This window comes from Heliangelus exortis, chromosome 5, assembly GCF_036169615.1.
Source record: "Heliangelus exortis chromosome 5, bHelExo1.hap1, whole genome shotgun sequence".
Lineage (NCBI taxonomy): Eukaryota > Metazoa > Chordata > Aves > Apodiformes > Trochilidae > Heliangelus > Heliangelus exortis.
The window spans coordinates 4,032,950-4,057,065 of record NC_092426.1 but is presented as its reverse complement, the minus strand read 5'-3'; the positions used below and the strand labels follow the sequence as shown (position 1 = coordinate 4,057,065).

Sequence of the window (24,116 nt, the reverse complement as noted above, 5' to 3'; positions counted from 1 at the left end):
GATCCCATCCCTCCCTGCCCTTGTCCCCAGTCCCTCCCCAGCTTTCCTGGAGCCCCTTCAGGCACTGGAAGGTGCTCTAAGGTCTCCCCATTGCAGCTTCTCTTCTCCAGCCTCAACACCCCCAACTCTCTCAGCCTGGCTCCAGACCTGCTCCAGCCCTCAAATCACATCTCTGTCTTCCTCTGGACTTACTTCAACAGCTTCATTTCCTTCTTTTTTTGAGGCATTTGGATGTATCTGATGTATAAATTCAGAGCAGGGTCCCAGATGTTCACACCAGAGTCTCAGTGGGATCCTCTCCTGGTCTCAGTCCCACAGGATTTGCCCCAGCTCTAAGGGATGAAATCAACTGAGATTCCACAAGGAGCTGAGGCAAGGGTCACACAGGCCTGTGAAGAGAAACTTGGCCAAAAAAACCTATCAAATACCTCAAGATTTATGCTAAACTCAACAGAATGAATCCCAGAGCAAAGCAAACTCAGGGACAGTTCTGTTCCTTCCTCCACAGCCTCCCCCCAAATGAGCCCAGAACCCAATGGCTTCCCCAGACAAAAAGGAGGAAAGAGAAGGTGACAGATGTATTTATAGTCATATTTCAATTATATGCTATATATATTCCTATATAGAACATCTACATAATAAATTGCATCTATACAGAGATACCCACACAGATAAATAGAGGCTCCCATCCCCCAGAGTCCCATTTTCAGGCTTTTTCCCCCAAACACTTATTAGAGGAGTCAAGTACCAGTATCCTGATGCTCCTGCTGCTTTTTTTTTTTCCCTCATCAGGTATCAAAAGAGCTTTGAGATAAGAGCAGGATCAGTTTCTTCTCATCTCAGCTGGGGAAACCTGATGCTTGTAGGGTAAGAAAAAACCTGGTTGGAGACAGGGACAGATTCTGCTGGGTGCAGAATCCAATTGCACAGTGTCTGTAACCCAGGATTATTACTCCATGGCAGGAGCAAGCTGGAAATGGAGCAAAAAAACCCACCCTCAGGAGCCAAGTTGCTATTTGGGAATCAGAATCCTGCTGTACACAGCTCCAGGAAACCAGGGACAAAGGACACAAACTCAGGTGTCTGCAAAACTTCTGTTTGTGACAATGTCTGACAACCAGGTGAAGCTTGGGGGTCCCACTCAGGCTTACTGAAGATCCAGAAAAACATCCCTGGGGAAGCAGCACTTGGAATTTGGGAATTTGTTGTCCTTTTCCAAGAGCAGCCACTGAATTCCTAATGACCACAGCCAGGACTGGTCTTGCTGATACCAACCCCTCTGCTCCTGAAATATTGATGATTTTCAAGAATTCTATCCCAGCAGCTGATGGGGCTCAAGTTGTTTCCAGCAGGGTTGGATTAGGACAAGGGATCAGGATTCAAGGATGTTCCCAGGCAGCATCAGGGTACCCCAGAGACACAGCTGGCTCTGAGCATCACCTGGGGAATGGTCTCAGGGTCTTTGTGCTTCAGAGCTGAGGAGCCCAGGGGGGTTTTTATCCAATAAGTCCTGTGAGAAAATCACATGAAAATCCTTGGGCATCCAGATATCTCACAGCTTTTGGTCCCAGAGTGACATGAAGGGGACATCTGGCTGTATCTGATGGAGATTTCATCACTACAAGGAGTTGCTGATGGCCAGCCCGGAGCCCAAGAACCCACCAGGACTTCCTGGCACACCTGAGCTGGATACCAACCCTCCAGAAATTAATAAGATGTAATTTATTAGCCTAAAACCTGAAGCTGTTTGCCTGCCCACATCTCTCATCCAGCCAAGCATCCCAGGGGCTGCTTGTGGGGTCACCCCATGGGTGCTGTGGGGCTGAGGATGAAGTTTAGGGCTTGGTGGGGTCAGAGCTGCACAAAAAAGATCCTAATAGCCACAGGAGTGAGGGGGGAACCTGCCCTGCCCTCAGAGAAAAGGTGGTTACCAAGGTCCAACCTCAATCCCTGTGGTGGAAGAACCTGGGTCAATAGCAAAAAAATAAAAAATAAAAAAAATTAAAAATTTTAAAATTAAAAAAAAATTTTAAAAAATTAAAAATAATAAGAAAAAAGAAAGAATTTTAAAAAGGGAAAAAAAAGAAAAATTTAAAAAAAGAAAAAAAAAAAAAAAGAAAAAAGAAAAAAGGGGGGGAAACCCCAAACTTCTTCAGCAACACAGAATTGGCCCTGCTCAAAGGTCTGCATCTCCTCCCCCCTGCTTAATCAGCTCCCCAACCATGCAGAGCCAGCTTTCCCAGGAGCCTAAAAATGTATTTTTAGGTGCAGTTGCTACAAAAATAGAAGCATCCTCTCAGGAAGCTGAGAACAGGCACCAAGGAGCTACGTGGATCCACACCCAAAGTCCAACCTCCATCTCCCCCCAGCACAGGGGAGACCCAACCAGGCTCCCTTCCAGCAGGGACCCTCAGCACCTTCCCAGAATAAAGAAAAAAACAGGTTTTGAACAAATCTGGTTCATATCCCACCTGACCCACCCCAGAATGGTTTCTCTGGGTGAGTGTTGGAGTCCCCAAGGTGATGCTGACCCAGAGGCAGCTCCAGCCACCACTCCAGCTGTTTCAGAAGGAAGGGATTTTGATTTCTTTCCTGGAAAGAGCATCAGACAGGAAGGAAAGGAAAAATAAAGGAACAAATAAAAAATAAAGAAATAAACAGAACTTTCTCCCTTCCACTTCCAATTGAAAAATTCAATTTTTGGAAGGGTTGGGGATGGTTTAAGCTTTTTGTCAAGAGTCATTTTTTCACGTACAGCAATTTTCAATTGACTTTTTAATTTTAAAAAAGAGCCTCACCCTGGAGTAAAAACCACAAAGGCAACTTCTCTGGTCCTGACTCTGCCTTCTGCCTCTTCCATGAAAAAACTACAACTTGGTTTGGGGAAGACAGTTTCAGGGAAAAGCCATTCCCTCAGGCTGGCTCCAGATGCTGGGACTGAAGGGTTTGGTCACCAGTTTGGTGCCTGGTTCAGAACTGGTGGTGGGCAGGGAGGAGGAGAGGGGACAGAGCAGGGGTGACATCCCCCAGCCATCACCTGAGCAAGTCCTGGCATTCCCACAGCTTGTCCCTGTATTCCTGGGCCTTCCTGCAGACACAGGAAACTCCTCAAGAACTTTGCTTTACTTGCTTCAGTGAAATCTTCCAGATTTCATCCTCATCCTGGTGAAATTCCTGCTGAAGTTCCTACCTCTCAGGTCTCCAGTCCTGCCCTGGACAGGATTTGTACCTCCAGGAAGCTCATCCAGGCTTATTTTAAGCAAGTCTGGGGGAGAAGATGACCTCCACAACACAAAAAATCCCACCTTATTAAAAATAAAAAGCCCCCTTGCCTCTCCCAGGCACCCCAGGACACTGCAGCAGGGGACACAGCCAGGGCTGGCATGGGATCCATGGAGATTTGTCAGAAAATCCCTAGAATGATGTGGAAGAAAACCAGTTTTCCAGCACTCCAACTATTTCCATGATGAAATTCAACAAGGGGAAGTGTAGAGTTTTGCATTTGGGGAAGAACAACACGATGTCCCAGTATAGGTTGGGGGCTGAGCTGCTGGAGAGCAGTGGAGGTGAAAGAGACCTGGGGGTCCTGGTAGACAAGAAGATGACCATGAGCCAGCAATGTGCCCTTGTGGCCAAGAAGGCCAATGGCATCCTGGGGTGCATTAGAAAGGGGGTGGTTAGTAGGTCAAGAGAGGTTCTCCTCCCCCTCTATTCTGCATTGGTGAGGCCACACCTGGAGTATTGTGTCCAGTTCTGGGCCCCTCAGTTCAAGAAGGACAGGGAAGTGCTTGAAAGAGTCCAGTGCAGAGCTACTGAGATGATTAAGGGAGTGGAACATCTCCCTTATGAGGAAAGGCTGAGGGAGCTGGGTCTCTTTAGTTTGGAGAAAAGGAGACTGAGGGGTGACCTCATCAATGTTTTCAAATATGTAAGGGGTGAGTGTCAGGGAGATGGAGTTAGGCTTTTCTCAGTGGTGACCAGTGATAGGACAAGGGGTAATGGGTGTAAATTGGAGCATAGGAGGTTCAAGTTGAATATCAGAAAAAATTTTTTTACTGTAAGGGTGACAGAGCCCTGGAACAGGCTGCCCAGGGGGGTTGTGGAGTCTCCTTCACTGGAGACATTCAAAACCCCCCTGGACACGTTCCTAGGCGATGTACTCTAGGGGGCCCTGCTCTGGCAGGGGGGGTTGGACTAGATGAGCTTTCGAGGTCCCTTCCAACCCCTAGGATTCTATGATTCTATGATTCTATGATTCTGGAGACTGGGCATCCCACAGAGTTACTGGAGACTTTCTGCCCAAGTCCTTTCCTCTCCAGCCAGGGCACAGGAGTGCTCTGGACCCTCAGAGCTGAGGAAGATGATGTTTGACCAAACCATCCTGAGTACAGCAAAAGGTGCAGGCAATGCAGGGAAGCTCCTGCACAGTGATGTCCCCATCTTCCTTGGACTCCTGACTTCATAAAGAAATCAGAATTCTTTTGGTTATAAAAGACTTTTGAGATCACCAAGTCCAACCGCTGCCAAGGCCACCCCTGCCCCATGTCCCTCATCCCCACATCTCCAGGGATTTGAAACCCCTCCAGGGATGATGGGGACTCCAGCCCTGCCCTGGGCAGCCTGGGCCAGGCCCTGATAACCCTTTTGGTGGATTAAGTTAAGGTTCAAGGTCTTGCAGCCAACAAATCAGACAGCAAGAGTGTTTCTCACCTCCCTTAGAAACCACTTTAGATGCTCCCACCCTGCCAGCCACAGCTCAATCTGCTCACAGCTTCCACCTAGATCTGCAGGAAAAAAAAAAAAAAAAAAAAAAAAACCAAAACCAAAAAAACCTGGTATAACCCCAACAGCCAAGGGGAAAGTCAGAGCTCAGCCTGGGAAGAGCCTCAGTGAACACCAAACAGTTCAAAGAAATTCCCATCTGCTGAGAAGTTCTCGTGCCAAGGTCACAGACTGAGCACGGGGGACGTGGGAACACTGATGGCACAGACCCCCCCATTAGCCCCCCCCCAGCACCAGCAGCCACAGCTGCATCATTGCAAAAGAGGTTTTTACAGCAAAATCATTTGAATTCTTCAGGGTTGAATTAAACTTGCATGAGGTTTCTTTTTTAATCAGGATAATAAATAGCCCAGTGAGTCACTGCCTGAGAAAACCCAACAGCAGCCACCAGATGAACCACCACCTCCTGCACGTGGCTGCTGGATGCAGCTGGGAAGGGGTGGAGAGGATGATGCTGGGGGATGAAGAAGAGGCAGCACAACTTCAGCAGGAGTAAACAGGCAGCTCAGAACCTCCCTCATTCCCATTTGGAAAGGGGCTGCTGAAGGAGGGAGAGGGAAGCCGGGTTTGGAGGTGAACGGAGCAGGCTGGAACGACTCAGCATCACGGCTTCTGTTGTGCAGATCACCCCGGCCTTGCAATGAAAAAACAGAATTTAAAATATAAAATTAAAGAAACCCAGTGCTGGCAGATCTGAACATCCCCCATTTGGGCTTTTTCCAAGAAAAGCATCCCTGTATCCATTAGCTATTGTCTCCCTCTAGCGCGGGCAGAGATGGAGCCGACGCTCCCTGCCTGGCTGGGACCCAAGGGCCGTGGAGAACCAGGCTGGGAAAACACATCCAGTCCCAGCTCTGCCTTCAGACTGATGAATCAGCTTCTACCAGAATCTTTTTTTTTTCTTTATATTTTATCTGGGCAGATGCTCAGAGCAGGAGGGGTTTCTGGGGGACTGAACTGGCAAGCTAAAGCCTTCCAAATTGGAGAGAAAACTGCCAGCAGCCGCATTTTATCAAGGGCTGGAGAGGACACGGAGATGAAGCAGCATCCAGCCCCCTTCCCACTGCTCCAGGGAAGCCATCCTCACCTTTCCTCACCCTTCAGAGAGAGGATCAGGGTTTGCTCAGCTGGGCTTTGCAGGGGATCTTTTTACAGCTGCCTTTAACACCTCTCCTAAAGCAAAATAAAAACCTGCACTTAAAATTACAGAACGAAAGGTCTCGCCTCCTTCTCCTGGGAGAATTTCTGCCCAGAGAGCAAGGGAATGATGCTGCAGATCTCTCCTCTTTTATCCTGAGCACTGCAGCTGACCCCAACAAACCCCAGAGGCACAGCCAGGTTTCCATCTCCACACACACCTCACCTTCACTCCTCCCAAAGCTGCACCCAGCAGATCTCCAGGCACTGCCACCTCCCTTCCAGGAATTTTTCTTCCTTGAACAAGGCACCACCACCCCTTGCAAAGCCACTTTTTTTTGAGGAAAAGGGACAGCAGTTTTCCTGGAGAGCCCAGTTTGCACTGGGACTCTACCCCGAGGGGTTGGAGGGGGAGGCAGGATGAGCACAGCAGGTCCCCAAGCTGCTCTGCTTTTGTGGCACCAGGCTGGGGACAGACAGAGGGACATCAAGCCAGCTCCACTGGTGACACCTCTGCCTCCCAGGGTCCTGCAAAACACCTGAAGAGAAGGAAGGAGGCTCATGGTGGTGGGAATTCACTGCATGTTCTCCCATCCAGCAGTGCACATGGTGACAGGAGATGCAGGAAGACCCCAGGCACACCTAAAAACACATACTGGGAGAACTGGTATCTGATGAGACAAAAGAGGATGAGAAACAGCTCCTTGAGAAGATTCCCTGCTGCCCACTGCTTTTATCCATCAGGGGAAGGGAAAAAACAGCCCAGATCCAGATGCATGGAGGAGCCAAAGGACAGAATGTGATCCAGGGGGAGGTTGAGCTTCCACTCAGCTTCACATTAAAAAGCAGAGCTGAGTCTGACAGCAGAACTTCAGGTCTGCTCTCCAACATCCCCACCACCCACTCCTGTGGCCCCACACTTTCTGGGACACAGTGCAGAAGAGTTTCTCAGCTGGGGTGGCCATGGGGACTTCCCCAGGTGGGCAGGATGACAGTGACAGCACCACCAGGACACCCCCAGCCCAAACCAACTCCTTGTTGGAGCTCCTTGTGAAGATTCCCTGCTGCCCACTGCTTTTATCCATCAGGGGAAGGGAAAAAACAGCCCAGATCCAGATGCATGGAGGAGCCAAAGGACAGGATGTGATCCAGGGAGAGGTTGAGCTTCCACTCAGCTTCACATTAAAAAGCAGAGCTGAGTCTGACAGCAGAACTTCAGGTCTGGTCTCCAACATCCCCACCACCCACTCCTGTGACCCCACACTTTCTGGGACAGAGTGAAGAAGAGTTTCTCAGCTGGGGTGGCCATGGGGACTTCCCCAGATGGGCAGGATGACAGTGACAGCACCACCAGGACACCCCCAGCCCAAACCAACTCCTTGTTGGAGCTCCTTGTGAAGATTCCCTGCTGCCCACTGCTTTTATCCATCAGGGGAAGGGAAAAAACAGCCCAGACCCTGGTGCATGGAGGAGCCAAAGGACAGGATGTGATCCAGGGAGAGGTTGAGCTTCCACTCAGCTTCACATTAAAAAGCAGACCTCAGTCTGACAGCAAAACTTCAGGTCTGGTCTCCAACATCCCCACCACCCACTCCTGTGACCCCACACTTTCTGGGACACAGTGAAGAAGAGTTTCTCAGCTGGGGTGGCCATGGGGACTTCCCGAGATGGGCAGGATGACAGTGACAGCACCACCAGGACACCCCCAGCCCAAATCAACACCACTGAAACTTGTGGGTTGTGTTTGTACTTCCAGAACTGTCAAACTTTCACATCTGTTCAGCTGCTGCTTACCAAAATAAAAAAGGTGTGGAGATAACCTGCCAAAGGATCAGCCTCTGACCACAAGCTAGACAGGTGTGGAGAGCCTCCAGGGTCCTGGTTTTCCTCATATCTGGTTGCAGGGGGTTTCTCTGGCCCCAGAAATGCTTTCTGCTTCCAAGCACCTTTAAAACAGGTGGACTAAGGACATCTGAATTTTTCCTCTCCAGTAACATCTCCAAGGAACGTAACATTTCGATGGCTGCAGCTGAAACCCAGCTTTTGGGAAGGAACACAAGTTTTTCAGTTTTCTCTCCTTCTTCTGAGTTTTTTTCATGGCTTCCAACAGCATTTGCACCATCCAGGAAACCACTGGGTCCATGTAAGGAAGAAACTTCTTCACCCCCTGCCTGCTCAAGAGGGGACGAGTGACAAAGGACCAAGATATCAAGAAAAAAACCCCCACAAAGGCAAATGTGAAAAGCTCAGGGTGAGCAGTTTGAACAATTTTTCCTCTGCAATCAATTATATTTAGACCCCCAACTGTTCTGTTGCCTTCAGATAATCATGTCAAGTGTTCTCAAGAATTCAGCAACATCTCACTTTGCTTATTCAAGAACCTCCCACAGAACTGAAGGGTTCCCCTTAAGATGCACTCAAAAAACCCAAAGCAAAGGAGGCTTTGATCCCCCCACACTCCCAGAAGAATCCCTGGCCCATCAGTGACCTTCCCCACCAAACACCCAGGATCAGAGCATCCAAAACCCTTCAAAACACTGCAGGACTTGCTCTGAAGTTTGCAAGCACCCCACTTCCCCAGCTTGTACCTTCTCCTCTGCCCAAAACCAGACAGCAAGTAGAGCCTGATGCTCCTTTTGGAGAGGTAGAAATCTCCCCCCCACTTCTTCACCTTCAGTTAAAAGAACAGCAGAACAGCTCAGGAACACCTTGAATAATAGCATCCCTTTATTTGCTGACACCATTACAAAAACTGATTACATTAGCAACCAAAAAAAAAAAAAAAAAAAAAAAAAAAAAAAAAAAAAAAAAAATTGAATGTTTAACTTGAGGTTGAAGTCAGAGGCAGCTAATCCCAAAAAAAATGTAATTAAGTAAAAGTGTACAACATCAGTATTAAAATGTTATATCCCACTGGTGACTTTACCACGTTGGAGTTTTCTGAACAAGTTTTATTGAGCAAAATAAGATAAAAGATTACATGTTTACTGTCTCTCCAGGAATGTAAAGGTCTAATTTATCCAAACAGGTTTCTTTTTATTATAAAACTAAACTCTGGAGGTGTCTACAGAGCTGGGGTTTGGTTTGGGTATTTTTTTTTCTTTAAATCAGTAGTCTAACAAGGATTAGAAAAGACAAAACTCTGTTCAGTGTTTCTGACGAAGTAGAAAGGGTGAAAACATAAATAAGGCTTTAATTTGGCAAAATATAATACAATGCCTTCTGCTATCCTCAAATTAATGATTCCCCCGTGACTTCATTCTGCAAGAGAAACACAAAACACAAACACCACACATCAGCCCAGCAGCTCCCAAGGGCCAGAGGCTCCAGCACATCCTCACCTCACCCACTTTATTACTCTCAGCCCATGAGAAAGCCCAGAGGAACACATCAAGGTGGGGGAGCCCAAGGCACAGCAAACACCTTCCTCCCATTGCAACAAGCCTACCCTACAAACCTGGGCTCACCCCAACCCTACAAAGGCTGGCTGGGCTCACCCCAACCCTACAAGGCTGGCTGGGCTCACCCCAACCCTACAAGGCTGGCTGGGCTCACCCCAACCCTACAAGGCTGGCTGGGCTCACCCCAACCCTACAAGGCTGGCTGGGCTCACCCCAACCCTACAAGGCTGGCTGGGCTCACCCCAACCCTACAAGGCTGGCTGGGCTCACCCCAACCCTACAAGGCTGGCCGGGCTCACCCCAACCCTACAAGGCTGGCCGGGCTCACCCCAACCCTACAAGGCTGGCCGGGCTCACCCCAACCCTACAAGGCTGGCCGGGCTCACCCCAACCCTACAAGGCTGGCTGGGCTCACCCCAACCCTACAAGGTTTGCTGGGCTCACCCCAACCCTACAAAGCTGGCTGGGCTCACCCCAACCCTACAAGGCTGGCTGGCCTCACCCCAACCCTACAAGGCTGGCTGGCCTCACCCCAACTCTACAAGGCTGGCTGGCCTCACCCCAACCCTACAAGGCTGGCTGGGCTCACCCCAACCCTACAAAGCTGGCTGGGCTCACCCCAACCCTACAAAGCTGGCTGGGCTCACCCCAACCCTACAAGGCTGGCTGGGCTCACCCCAACCCTACAAGGCTGGCTGGGCTCACCCCAACCCTACAAGGCTGGCTGGGCTCACCCCAACCCTACAAGGCTGGGCTCACCCCAACCCTACAAGGCTGGCTGGCCTCACCCCAACCCTACAAAATTGGGCTCACCCCAACCCTACAAGGCTGGCTGGGCTCACCCCAACCCTACAAAATTGGGCTCACCCCAACCCTACAAGGCTGGCCGGGCTCACCCCAACCCTACAAGGCTGGCCGGGCTCACCCCAACCCTACAAGGCTGGCTGGGCTCACCCCAACCCTACAAGGCTGGCCGGGCTCACCCCAAGCCTTTACTTCAGATCTCCATCCCAAAGCAAGCAGAAGAGTGGGAGTGTAGATCTTTTGATTGTGTTGCTGGGATGAAGGCAAACAATGGCCAGGGAGAAAAAAAGGGACAGAATTATGTGCCCAGAGAGGGACACAGGGATGTGAGTTCAGCTGACTCAAGAATGGAGCCAGAGAGGGACAAATCTGGTGCCTCCTAGAAGCTTTTCATGTAGAAAAATCTCAGATTTTGACAGCTGACTTGTTAAATCTGAACAGGATCTGACCAGCACTGACCAGTATCCTCCCAGTTCAGCTGGATGGCCACCAGTAACACTCACCTACTAGCTGGTAGTGTTCTCGTCCCTTTGAGAGCATTTGGCTTACTGACAGGAGCAGCTTCTTCAGATGCCCTACATCCTGGTTAAGATTCACTGCCACATTTAGTCTTTTATCAGTCAATTCCTGGAAGAAGGAGGAAAAAAAAAAAAAAATCATTAAAAACTCATTTACAGTCTAATTACCAAGACAGCCTAGAATTAGATTCTCTGTATAAAATTACAACTCCTTGAGCAGATGGGACCAATTCCTGTAACTCAGAGGGTTATGGCCACGTTGGAAGAGAACACAGTTCAAAGTCAAGACAACTTTTCCTGTTTTCCAGGGAATTCCCTGCACATGCCAAGCACCAGTGAGAGCATTGCTGACCTCCAGCTCCAAGTCTGGCTGGAAACCCCATACAGATGAGACCTCACGGGCTGCAAGGTGACAAAGATCCTAACCAGAGGATGACTTCTGACCCCCCCACAGTCATAACAAGCCTGATGGACCACCAAGGACTTGGGCTCCACAAGGATCTTGGGATGGTGTCCTCAGCAGAGGAGAACACCCAAGCACAAGGCAGCTCCAGATGTGAAACCATCTGGAAACAGCTGGCTGGTGATAAAGCTTCATGATCATCCCCACCCCAAGGGCAGCACCACAGCTCCTCCTCAGGGTCAGGACCTGGGCTGCTGCCCACCAGCTGCCACCCATGGGTTCACCCTCTACTCCAAGCTCCCAGAAATTCCTGCTTTCCAGTAGCACCAAGGCATGGATGAGAACTTCACAAAGCAGTCTAAGTAGCAGTAAACATGGAGAAAAGGAAAAAGAAAGCTACAAAGAGCTCTCATGAGAGATGTCACTACCAGCCTGCAGTGCTGGGTCCAGTTCTGGGGTCCCCAAGGCCAGAAGGAGCTGGAGGTGTTGGAGTGAGTCCAGAGGAGGCCCTGGAGCTGCTGGGAGGGCTGGAGCAGCTCTGCTCTGGAGCCAGGCTGAGAGAGTTGGGGGTGTTGAGGCTGGAGAAGAGAAGCTGCAATGGGGAGACCTTAGAGCACCTTCCAGTGCCTGAAGGGGCTCCAGGAAAGCTGGGGAGGGACTGGGGACAAGGGCAGGGAGGGATGGGATCAGGGGGAAGGGTTTCCAGATGGAAGAGAGATGAGATGTGAGGAAGAAATAGTTTGGTGTGAGGGTGCTGAGCCCCTGTGCCAGGTTTCCCAGAGAAGCTGTGGCTGCCCCATCCCTGGCAGTGTCTCAGCCCAGGTTGGATGGGGCTTGGAGCAGCCTGGGCTGGTGGGAGGTGCCCCCATATCAGGGGGTTGAAACTGGATGAGCTTTAAGGCCCCTTCTAACCCAAACCACCTTGTGATTCTATGATTCCAAAACCATCCTTCTGTGCTAAAATGAAATTACTGAGCTTTTTTTTTTTTAAATGCTTAAGGAGTTAAACAGCTCTTTAACAGGGAAGTATCTTTACTGGAAATGGACTCTTCCCCTCTTCCTGCTCTCCTCCCCACAGTCCCTCTTGCTGAGCTAACACTGCTATAATCCCCATTTTATTGTCTTTATTGATTAGCTCCTCCAGAGACGTACAAAGAACTCCACATCTAAACCACACATCACCACTCCTTATTCAGCTCATAGTCCGGATATGCAGACACAGCCCCTAGGAGAGCTTTCACTTGCCATTTACCAGCTAAAAAGCAGCAATTCTGCCTGGGTGTCAGCACCCAATTTTTCAGAGGAGCACAGAGGCTTCTGCAAGAGCTGGGCACCAGCGAGTTCCCCTCCCAGCTACAAAGCCCTTTCTGCTACCAGAACAAGAGTGATGCATAATGCTGTTGCAAATCTCTCCCTGGAGTTTCAGGGAAATTAGAGGGAGTTCAGAGAGGGCCACTTTTCCTCCCAGCTCCCACATGGTTGGAAATGCTGCCTGCAATGCTGTAAATCAAACCCAAGCACCTGCAAGCCTGATGGGGACGGCTGCGGGCTCAGGCTGGGGAACAAAGCAAGAGATGGCAAAGCTTTTATTCAACCCAGACTGGTAAACATTTTTTTTTTTTTACTGTTAAAAAAATAAAAATAAAAATTGGGAAACAGTATTAAGGCAGCTTCAAACTGCTTTAAGTATTAAAAATAGGAAATCAGGACTGCCAAGACTGAGATTACGCTCAGCGATTTCAGGCAGGTTGCTGCAAGTGGCAAAGCAAATGCAATTAGCATCCTGCTAATGAATGAATGGCAGTGCTGGGTATGAGAGAGCAAGGGCATTCGTTAGCCTAGAAAGCACCACCAGCAGAAGCAATGAAGGACCTCTTCAGTTCACTCCCAGCCCTCTTTCTCCAGGAAAAATGCTTCCCTCCTTTATTTGCTTCCTCTCCCTTCGGTTTTGTGGCTTCACCAATCTCAGCTGGAATTTACTCACAAATTACAGACACATCCCCAACACCCCCAGGGTCAATCCTGACCAGCTCCCAATGGATTTGGGCTTGGCACAGCCACCCTGCAGCTTCTGCTAACCCAGAAGTGGAAGGTTGCCCTTTGCAGTCATCACTGCCCAGTCCCACACTTCCCATGAACTGGGGGAATTCTTGTCTTTGGGACACAGGGATGAAGAGAGGAAGAGGATGGCAGTGGGGAACCCCTGAGATCACAAACCCAGTAGCTAAAACAGGCACCAAACTGACAGATCTGTGCTTTACACAGACAGCATTCCCAGTTTTCAAGGCTGAAATATTTTCTTTTTTTTTTTTTTTACACCAAGATTCAGGGGGGGGGATGGAAAGCCCATTAGATTGCATATAAACCTCAAAATAAGTTTACTGCCTAAGCAAGCTGAATATAAATAACCTCCTTAAAGCACACTAAAAGGCACCCTTTAGTTATCATCCAACCCCATAAGTGACAAAGGAGCTGATTAGGAAAGGCAAATGACTATTTCTATTTTTAAAAAGAAAGAAGTCTAAAGAAAACACACAGAATGTGTTTGAGGGTTTACGAAAGCATCATTTCTCAATTTTGTGGGTTGGTTCCAGTACCCAAAAGGAACAAATATGCCCAGTTTTGAGCGTGTGTTTTCAGGTCCTTTTTAAAAGAAAAAAAAAAAAAAAAAAAAAGAGGCACTGTTGCTAGGTGGAAGTGGCTGGGAGACTTTCTTTTTTTAATCTGAGAGCTATTTTAAGCTGGGTTTTTAGGCTTCTGGGGAGACAGCTTTTTTTTTTCCCCCCTCAAAAAAAAAAAAACTAGCAAAAAGGGCTTGGGAAGGGAGATAAAGAAAGTGTTCTAATTCCAGCCCCTGCCAATGGCTACCTATCAAGAGCACTATTTAGACAATTAATGTATTTTAATAACGAAGGCTTAATTACAGGTTTATTAGGACTGTTTTTTCACACTTCTCTTCAGAATACAGCAATGGATATTCCAGAGGAAGCCTGCTTAGGTTTGCAGGCTAAGCAATGCCTGAGCCACAGGGATTGTGCAAGTTAAGGCTAAAAAGCAATTAAATCCAACTATCCCAGGGCACATCCAATGCCACCTGGTTTAGGAGGGCTGGACAGTGTCACCAGCCACAAAATGGCACAGCCAAAACCCTGGATGTCCTGGATTGGATTCTATACCTGGATGTCCTGGACTGCATCCCCAGCAGCAGCTGAGGGAGGGGATTGTCCCTCTCTGCTCTGCTTTGGGGAGAAACCTTTGCAGGGTTGGGTCCAGGCTGCTGGAATGAGTCCAGGAGGCCATGGAGATGATCCCAGGACTGGAGCAGCTCTGCTCTGGAGCCAAGCTGAGATTAGTCTGGAGAAGAGAAGGGTTTATAGATACCTTAGAGCATCTTCCAATGCCTGAAGGGGCTCCAGGAAAGCTGGGGAGGCCAAGGGGGAATGGTTTCAAGTTGACAGAGGGGAGATTTAAAGATGAGGTAGAAATTCTTTGCTGTGTGGGTGCTGAGACACAGGTAGGGGGGGTTGGAACTACATGATCTCAAAGGTCCTTTCCAATCCAAGCCATTCTCTAATTCTATGATAAGCCATAAAGGCAGAGAGCAAACGGTCTGGCATTGATTTGAGGAGGGCTTTTCTCCAGCTGGCTGCAGACAGGGACACAGAGCACCCAGCTGTCACCATCACTGGTTGGCCTCCAACACAGGAGAGGGCCCAGCAGACCCATTCCCAGGAAACCAACCCACAGGGCTGGGAAACATCCCTGGTCTCACAAGCCCAGCTACATCTCTGGCTCAGATACTGAGCCTAAACACAAGGGCTGATCAGCACCCAGGAGTGATCAGCCTGGAAAAGCCATTTCATTCACCTCGAGTCCTGTGTCCAGTTCTGGGCCCCTCAGCTCAGGAAGGAGATTGAGGTGCTGGAGCAGGTCCAGAGAAGAGCAAGGAGGCTGGGAAGGGATCCAGCACAAGTCCTGTGAGGAAGGGCTGAGGGAGCTGGGGGTGTTGAGGCTGGAGAAGAGGAGGCTCAGGGGAGACCTCATCACTCTCTACAACTCCCTGAAAGGAGGTTGGAGCCAGGGGGGGTTGGGCTCTTTTCCCAGGCAACTCTCAGCAAGACAAGAGGGCACAAGAGGTCTCAAGTTGTGCCAGGGGAGGTTTAGGTTGGACATTAGAAAGAATTTCTTTCTGGAGAGGGTGATCAGACAGTGGAATGGGCTGCCCAGGGAAGGGGTGGATTCTCCATCCCTGGAGATATTTCCAAAGAGCCTGGATGTGGCACTCAGTGCCATGGGCTGGGAACTGCAGTGGGAGTGGATCAAGGGTTGGACTTGATGAGCTCTGAGGTCCCTTCCAACCCAGCCAATTCTAGGATTCTATGATTCCTGCTACTGACTGCAAAGGCAATGGCTTTTCTACAGTACTAAGAGGGCTCCTAAGTTTCCTCTCACTGATGAAGCTACTCACTTTCTGTAGCTAAAAGGAGCCATTATAAATTATCTGTCCTACCAGCAAGTGCTCCTCTCCCTCTCTGTCCTCAAACGACAGCGTTTCCTTCCACTCCATCCATCCCAAGAAAATGGGTAAAGAGTTCTATTGACACCACTTAACTGTGTAAAATGTGCTGGGAAAGCATCTGCTTTAACCTCCCCCTTCCCAGCTGCCTCCTGGAAAGCTGTTCTGGAGCTACTTAGAAGCTGGTGGGAAAGATGCTGAAGCCCAGTTAACAATCCACAACTCGGGCTTTAGCCTCCCCCTTCCCAACTGCCTTCTGGAGCTATTTTGAAGCTGGTGGGAAAGATGTGGAAGCCCAGTTACCAATCCACACCTCAGGCACTGAGGGTGGTGTCTTTTTAGGGCCAGCACCCAGCCAAGCACCCACACAACCAGCCCAGCAACCACCCATGCTTATGGTGGTGACCCATGGGCTCAGCTGAGTTACCTGCACACATGAAAAGAAGCCATCCCAAACAGCCCACCCAATTCCAGACCCTACAAAACTGCAACTTCATTACTGGAGGATACAAAATCACCATGGAGAAGTCACCCACAGCATCATCAGGCAGTGCTCAACTCTGCTGCTCAGCAAGGCCCAGGCTAGGAAGGTTTTGGTGCTGGACTACAAAGAGGTCAATACCAATTTCCAGGAATCAAGACTTCAAATTCTGGCACCTCCCAGTGGGTCAGGACAGGCTCTGCCTTGGCACTTCAAAACACAGAAGTGCCTTCTTCTTCTGGCATTACAGATGTCAGCAAGTGCCAGCCCAACAGTCAGGTTTTTTTAAGCTCATTTAGTGATCAAGATGGTTTTTAGCTTCCCTTCTTGAAGGGCTAAGTCTGGGGATGTTCCCACTTTTGCCCAAACCAAACCAGCCCCCCACTGGAAGCCTCCAGTTCATGCCCAGAATCTCTCCCCTTTCTCTTAGGAAATTTAAGCTGTGGGAAAGAGGTCACAGTATAGATGAGAGCAGAACCCCCAATGCAACCTTGGGACACAGCTCCAGGACACCACCCTAACAAGTCTGGGGAGAGGGGGGTTCCTCATGCCTCAATTTACCATCAGCAGGGTCCCTCCTGTTCTTTTGCTGCAACCCACTCCCCAAATTTCATGAGATTTGGCATGAGATTTGTGCTGCCCCCAAGCATGGGCTCAGTAAAGAACACTCACAGAGTCTGTGCAAACATCACTGTTCTCAATAACATTGGCATCCCCAATGACTTTCCCAAGTTCTCTCTCCAGAGATGCCAAAGACTCCTGGGCCTGTAGGAGAGAAAAAAAAAAAAAGGAGACAAAACAATTAGCAAAGGCTGAGAAGCAAACCCCCCATCTCTCCAAGAGCACTGGAGATACAGGAAATGAGTGTTCAGTGGGAAAGCTGTTTTATGCCAGGATGTGCTCAGGGGACCACCACATTTGCCAAGATTGACATCTCTCTGTTCCATCAGCACATCCTATGTCAGCCTGAGAGCAATTCCACAGGGAAGCTTTAATAGTCTCATGCCAAGTTATCATCAGGTAAAAATCATGCAGCAGATTTGTGTGTGTGTGTGTGTGTGTGTGTGTGTGTGTGTGTGTGTGCAATAGCAGTGCAGGCAGGTCTCCAAAAGCCTAATTACAGACCTGCATTTACACACAATATACCATGAGGTGTAGCCAGCAGCACAGCTCACTTCACACATCAACAGCCAAGTTAACTTTCCTGGGCAAAACATTTCCAACACCTTATTGCAGCAGCTCTCCTTGGTTTTCTCATCTCCTAGCAGTGCTTTCATGATCTATCTCAGGACAAGAATTGCCCCACCAAGAGCTCCCCCCACTACTGTCCTGTAGAGCACAGCTTGATTTCCACACTGTAGATCCCCAGAAGAAGGAATAAGGTGTTACACAGCCTAGAGACAGAGCTCAGCCACTCTGCTGGCTTTTCTTGTCTCCATTCATCAATTCTCCCTCAAGAGGTTTTTTTTCTGGGATGACAGACAAGCACTGAGACCTCTCACACTTATTTCTCAGTTCAACCCTTCTTGCAAGAGCACCCACTGAGGATGAGCAGAGGTAACCCTGTCCCATCAAGCTTTTATGTAGTTAACCTTAAAGATTTGCAGTCTCCTGGGTCACAGCCAATTTGTAACCACTGCAAAGGGGCAGATGGCTCATAAACCAACTTGTAACCCACTGCCATTTGCAAGGAGATTTAAAGCTTCAGGCTGTGGCATGGGTGTAGGGCTGCAGGGTGGGCTTTTTGTGAGGCTGGGTTTCTTGAAATAAAGAATTATTTTCAGTCAGCCCCCAACCACCACTTGTTCCCATCAGCATAAAATTACCATGAACAAGAGACTCTTTCAAGGATAACTAAACTGAGCTGTTAGATGCAGTTTTATCATTTCAGAAGGTTTTCAGGTATCTTCCATGAGCCCTTAAACCCACAATCACCTGGGGAATCAGTGAGCAAAGTAAGACACCCAAGGCACTCCACCAGGCAGGCAGTCTGCTCAAGCTGCTCAAATCACCACATTTTCCAGCACTAGAAAACTACAGATCTTGAGGGTTTCAGTAACATTTAGACCTCCAAGTGTGTAAGAGTCACTGCTTACCTTGGGGAAGTCTCCAGCCACCTTCTGTCTCTCGTTCTGATCAATTTTGAGTTTTGAGAGTGTTTCGTTCAGCTGCGTTTTCAGCTGCAAGGGAACAACAAAGAAAATTGGGGTCCCTCATGCACACACACACACAGATTGCATCTGTCTGTCCCAGGGATTAACCCTGTGCACACTGACTGCACAGGGAGTAAGGATTACTAACAATTCTTGCACACACTGGATTAGTTAACATGGATGATGAGGTTTACAGGGACAGTCAAGGAAGAGAGACTCCATCTGTAAAGAGAAATGTAAAGAAGGGAAAGTACAGAAGAAAAGACAGGGTTGGGCATCAGCTTCATTCCAAGTGATTTCAACTTTTAAATTATGTTGTCAGTGGGAATCTTTGCCACACTGACAGTAGGTAAGACTCTCCAGCACCCTTATCACAAAAGTCAGCCCAGACTTCAACTTAATTCACAGCAAATATGCAAAAAATGTAGATTGTCATCTTCCTAATTCAGGCTAAACAGTCATTTTGCTAAAACTAAAAGGCTCTACTTGTCATCTTAATAAAGCCCCAATTACTGTAACTATGTTGACTTAACCAGTCTGTTAATGTCACATCAAGGCATGACTCACTGACAGGCATGTATTAAATTGTCAATTGTGTTTAGATTCAATCCAAAAAAGTTAAACTCAGTCAAGAAGGATATACTGGTTTTGTACTTCCTACTGGCTGCCCTTAAACTATAGCCTTCCAAGAGATATAAACATTTAAAAAATAAATTAAAAAAAAAAAAAACATTTCAATTGGTCTTCACCACAGAATAAAGAACCAGCCACAGCACTTAAAACTTGAGCCTCAACCAGGAGTGCTCAAGAGAAGCTCAAGTGCCAATTTTGTTGGATTTGTGCCTCTGAAGTGTGCTGTGCTAATGTTCACTGCTCTTTCTGTCAATCTTCTTAGGAGCCAGCAGGGAATTAAAGTGAACAATAGGCTACTGAGAGCCCTGAATTCTCACCAATTACAAATCCACATGTGATAGTTGTCTCACCCTTGGAAGGTTTCCCCCTTTGGAGGACCCTGCACTACTGGATGCTGTTTTTCTACATTTGGGAGAAGCACTGCTCAGCTCCTTAGCAGGTTCAGCTTCTCTCCTTATAAATTATGGGGAAACACACTTTGAAATCTCATCATTTCTATTCCTCAGCCTCCTGCCTAATGCAAAAAACCAAAAAAGCCCCACCTCTCCTATACACTGGCCAGCATTCCTGAGCTATGTGGATGGAGGCAGCTGTTTACCACCTTCTCACACTCCTACCAGAACAGAATCATCAGATTGCAGAGCCAAGCTGAGCAGGGAGCTCAGCCTTAAGCTGTTGTTGTTACAGACATAATAGACTGTTGCCTCTTATATTCAAGAAGTTGGCATTTAGATATACATTCAATTCCCATTTCCCCTGCTTTCAAAATGAGAGGCTGGGGTTGCTGAGGCAGGATGCTAATCAGTGCTGTACTAGACTTGCCAAGCATACTATTAACTTAAGCAGATTGTTACTGCAGTGTTGGTTTTGGGGTTTTTTTTTTTTCCTTTAAATCAACTAATTTAACTGAGCAGCACTCTGGTGAAATCAGCAGCTCAGCCTGCAGTGACAGGTTGTGCCATCAGCTACTCCAAAACCCAAAGGCATGGTGACAGAGACAACCTGTCCCAGGTCTGGCTCAAAAGCAAGCATGGGTCAAACACAAGGAGAGGAAGGATCTGGCTGCTCCTGCAGCCTTAAACACATCACTGAGATAAGGGAGAATGAAAAGGCTCAAACTGGAGAACCATGCATCTTTGGGTCTACAGGTCTGGCCTCAGTTCATCCAACTCCTTGAGAAAACATGGGAAAGGAGCAGCACTGGCTGGAAAGCACTGCTGGCCAGACATGCTATAATACCATGCATACACCAAGCCAGCACAGCTATTCAGCAGGATGCCAAGTGCTGAATAACTGGATGCTCTGAATTCACCTAACATTGGTTTTGGCCAATTTCTGTACATAGAGAGGAGGATGGAAAAGGCTCTGCACAGTCAGAGTAGGAAAAGGCTCTGCACAGTCAGAGTAGGAAAAGGCCCTGCACAGTCAGAATAGGAAAAGGCTCTGCACAGTCAGAGTAGCACAGCTGCACCCACAAAAAGTGGGGGGGGGAAAAAAAAACACAACCAGAGAATAATTCTCAAGTTAAACCCATGACAGCATGACTTTTGTTGCCCCAAGGATGTTACATTTGCTGTTGTGCAAGTCTAAACTGTGAAAGATTGATTCTCAAGAAGTTTCACGAATGAAAGTCTTGCAGACTTTGGAAAAAAAAAAAAAAAGTCTTAAGAACCAGACATGCTATTGTTAGGAGCAGAGAAAGAGACAAATTGTAAAAGTCAGACTACATAAATGATTGCAATGGACAAAAATATCAAGCTGAAGAGGTTAGCAGAACAGACAGGATTTGAAATAAGTCTCCGCTTCATAAGTTGCTGGGAGCCCAGTTTGTGCCCCATGGAGAGCAAGCTTCTTACCAAATTTAACTCTTCATTCTGTCTTACTGCTTCAGAATATGAATCATCAAGTTTTTTCTGCAATTCAGTCAAGAGATCTTTGAGCTGAAATGAAGTTTAGAGTTTTAGGATTTGTCTCCTTAGGATGCCCACTTTTCTTCTGCTCAGTTAGTAGTGTGGTGCTCTACCCTAAGGTCACAAGCATACAAACCCCTCAGCCACAGGGGCTAAGCATTAGGTTAGTTTGCCAGCCAACTGGTAGCCAAAAAACAGAACAAGAACAATTTGGTTAATTGTGTTTACCTCTCTGACTTCTGAAACATAAGTAGATCGTTCTATTTCTGCCTTTTCTAGTTCACTTTCCAAATGTTCTCTCTCTTTTTTAAGCTAGAAACAGAAAATCAGAGTTAAAACAGATGTTTTCAGTGTCTTCTTGCAGTATCATTTTCTTATTATTGGCTATTAATTTCTATCAAATACTCAGTGACATTTAGAGAGCATTTCAAATCCAGTGATTGCACAGCACGGATTTAAACTGTTTACATTTTAAAAAGGTAACAAGAAAAAAAAAAAAATCAAGCCCAAGATTGACAACAAGCAGTAAACTGCTCAATCACACAAGGAAAGAGCCCTGGTGGGTGAGAACAGAAGTAAAAAGTAGGACAATGTGCAGTACCCAGCTTTTCTGTTTCTTAAAAACACCACCCAAAAGATCCAGTTGAAACTACCACACAGGCTGCACTACTTGCAAGAGAGAAGTCCTAGCAAAGTTCAGACTTAAAGCATAAGCCTAAATCACACTGTAAGTAACAGAAAGCTTTAAAGAAGAAAAGCAAACCAAAAAAAAACACCTGTACATACAGTTTCAACTTCTTTGATTTCTTCCTTTAACCTCTCTACCTCGTGCTCCAAAGAAACGACTGAAGAACGCATCTGCAGTTTTCAAGAAAAATAAAAATATATCATTTAGTTGGGTTAGGCTAAGACAAACTCTTCATACACACAGAGATGTGCTTCTATGATTTAAAAATACTAAGGATGAAACCACAGGGTTTGAGAATCTACTAAGATGCTTGCTCAAATAATTCCATACACTGAGTCTCCAACAGAGCACTTTTCCCACCTTCTCCCAATATAAGAAGTTCTGACAGAGCCCAGGTGCCCAAAAAATCTGGAATATAACAACCAAGCCACTTGTCCATTATCCATGGTAAGGGAATATCTTTCCTAGAGAGTGAAGACTGTCTTCATCCATGTACAAGTACCCAAATCCAGCACATTTAGCCTCATTTAGGCTGTGTAAGTGCAACAGATGGCAGCACATCTATAGATCAAGCTCTTGCAGCCTTTTATATGCCACTCATACAAGATTTTTTTATAAATCATCTAACTGTTTGCTTCAGGCTCACAACCCAGCATTCAAATTCACTTTGGAAATAATTTCTTGTGGAAAAAAAAAAACAGAAACCAGTTTGACCTACTTTAACTCTAGATTAGGAAAGCAACATAAAAGCCTTTTTTCTTACCACTTCTGCTACCAACAAAGTCTTCCTAAAAAGGAAAGCTTTGCAGGTGATTTCAAGTGTAATTAGTTGATCATGATGGATTAAGTGGTATTTTAACAGCTTCCAAAAAAATTGTTACAATTATGTGATACTTAAATTTTAGCAGAGTCTGTATCTGCTCACAACTGGACTTTGGAAAACAAAAAGAACCAAAACAGGTGCTTAGCAGAAATACAGTCTGAGCTGCCAGAATCAGAAAAACATATATTCTGGGTACATTAATGGGACACATGTACATTCCTGAGTCCCTTGGCTTCCTGTCTCATCAGCATTCATGTAACTGTGCCACTTGGCTGCCTCCTGTATCACCTGCAAGGACTGTGACAGACTTGCCATAATGGTCATAGACCTTATTTATACCTGTGCTGTTCATTTGTCCTTCTGCTCTTAAGAAGGCACCAGAAATAATCAGACACCAAAAATTTCTCCACCTTTTACGTTGTCTTTTTTTTTTTTAAAAATGCAAAGATGTTCCTTAAAAAAATAGAAATCCCTTTTAGCACGAAACCAAGCATCAGAGCACCAAAAAACCTCTTGTTACAAGAAGGGTAAATTCCTATAATGCTGGCTGCATTTTTCATTCTCTGGTGACAAACACATCAAACCAGGCAGCTCCACACCTCCCTTCCCAGAGCTCAAACACCCTCTGCCACTTCAAGCAGAAACCGCTTGGCTGCTGCTGCAAAAAAAAAAAATCACCTCCTCAGAAATACCTGTTTAAGTTCCTTCTGTGATTCCTCAACTTTTATCTTCCATTTGCTTTCTTCTTCTTCCACACTCCTCTGTAGCCTTTGTAAAATCCCCTCCTAAGAAGAAAAGAGGGTTTGAAAGCTTGCAAGGCAGCTCCCAGCATCCCAGGGCAGAGGGGAGTGGGCACCCCGCTTACCGTCTCTGCCAGGACTGATTTGTATTTCTCACACTCCAGCTGCAGCAGTATGTGCATTTCCTCAGCTTCCTTCAGCTTCTGCTCCATAGCCTGGCAAAGGAGAAAAAGGACCAGAAGAGTCTCAGATGATGGACTTGAGTCAGCTTTTCATCTCAAAGCACAATGGCACCATTCACACTGCCAGGACTTTCTTCCCCGACCCCATGTGAAGACAGAATTGCAAGTGCAATGTTCACCTGCAGCTCACACCACTCAACCTTCACATGAGTAAACTCAAGAGTTACCTAGAAACTAACTAATTAATTGCAAAAAGGACCTTGGGTTTTGGATGTTGTGAAAACTTCCACAAGGTCCTTTTCAAAGGTACAAACACATTTTGATTTACAAGACGCAAACTCCTACGAAACAATTTTCTTAGTCACCTGCTCACCTACACAACTTCACAACCCAGTGTCAAAATTCCTAAGATTTTTACCAGAAAATATCCTATGGCACACACCACAAAGCTGTCCATGGTTTGCCCTTACCTTGACGTCTTCAGATCCTGATGCTTCTCTCAAATATTCTTTTGCCATCTTCTCAAATCCACATATCCACTCGCTATGGCTCTGCTGGGAAATATGTTCAGTTAAAGCTAAGAATAACCTCAATAAATTTCTCTCCAGGACATTTGCCTCCCAACTGCAGGCTTAGGGAGCAGTGTTACAATCCCTGAGCTCCCCAGAGCCAGCACACAGCCTGGCAGCACAGCCAGTGGGCAGCAATCCAGGAGCACGAGGTTATTAGGAGTGAGACACAGCTCACAGAGGCTTGGGAGTGCCAAAATACAACTGGGTGACAGAGGGCTCCCTGCAAGTATCAGGGCTCTGTAAGAAGGATTTGAAGACTTAAAGGAATGTGGTTTTTTTCCAAAATCCCTGAGCAGCTAAAGTACATACTTGCTATGTAATTCTAGGGACCTCACTAGAAAGACTGAAACCTTACAGAACCAGTCTTTTTAAA

At 47.2% G+C, this 24,116-nt stretch overlaps 1 protein-coding gene across 18 annotated transcripts in view; it reads right to left on the bottom strand.

Annotated features, from left to right (window-relative positions):
* Window positions 1-8,633: 8,633 nt before the first annotated feature.
* The window catches only part of KTN1 (kinectin 1), a 79,735-nt gene continuing 64,252 nt past the window's right edge, over window positions 8,634-24,116 (bottom strand). For 5 of the 18 annotated variants that reach the window (XM_071745227.1, XM_071745220.1, XM_071745233.1 and 2 more), the window contains 10 exons: window positions 23,642-23,722; window positions 23,115-23,204; window positions 22,942-23,034; window positions 21,525-21,596; window positions 20,967-21,050; window positions 20,685-20,768; window positions 18,139-18,222; window positions 16,715-16,807; window positions 10,628-10,751; window positions 8,634-9,180 (listed from right to left, as the gene is read on the bottom strand). In XM_071745227.1, coding sequence (XP_071601328.1) covers window positions 9,176-9,180; window positions 10,628-10,751; window positions 16,715-16,807; window positions 18,139-18,222; window positions 20,685-20,768; window positions 20,967-21,050; window positions 21,525-21,596; window positions 22,942-23,034; window positions 23,115-23,204; window positions 23,642-23,722 — 810 coding nt within the window. In that variant the 3' untranslated portion in view covers window positions 8,634-9,175. Of the gene's footprint in view, window positions 9,181-10,627; window positions 10,752-16,714; window positions 16,808-18,138; window positions 18,223-20,684; window positions 20,769-20,966; window positions 21,051-21,524; window positions 21,597-22,941; window positions 23,035-23,114; window positions 23,205-23,641; window positions 23,726-24,116 lie in introns of all 18 variants that reach the window. The other 13 variants (XM_071745218.1, XM_071745232.1, XM_071745221.1 and 10 more) reach the window with 6 other exon arrangements.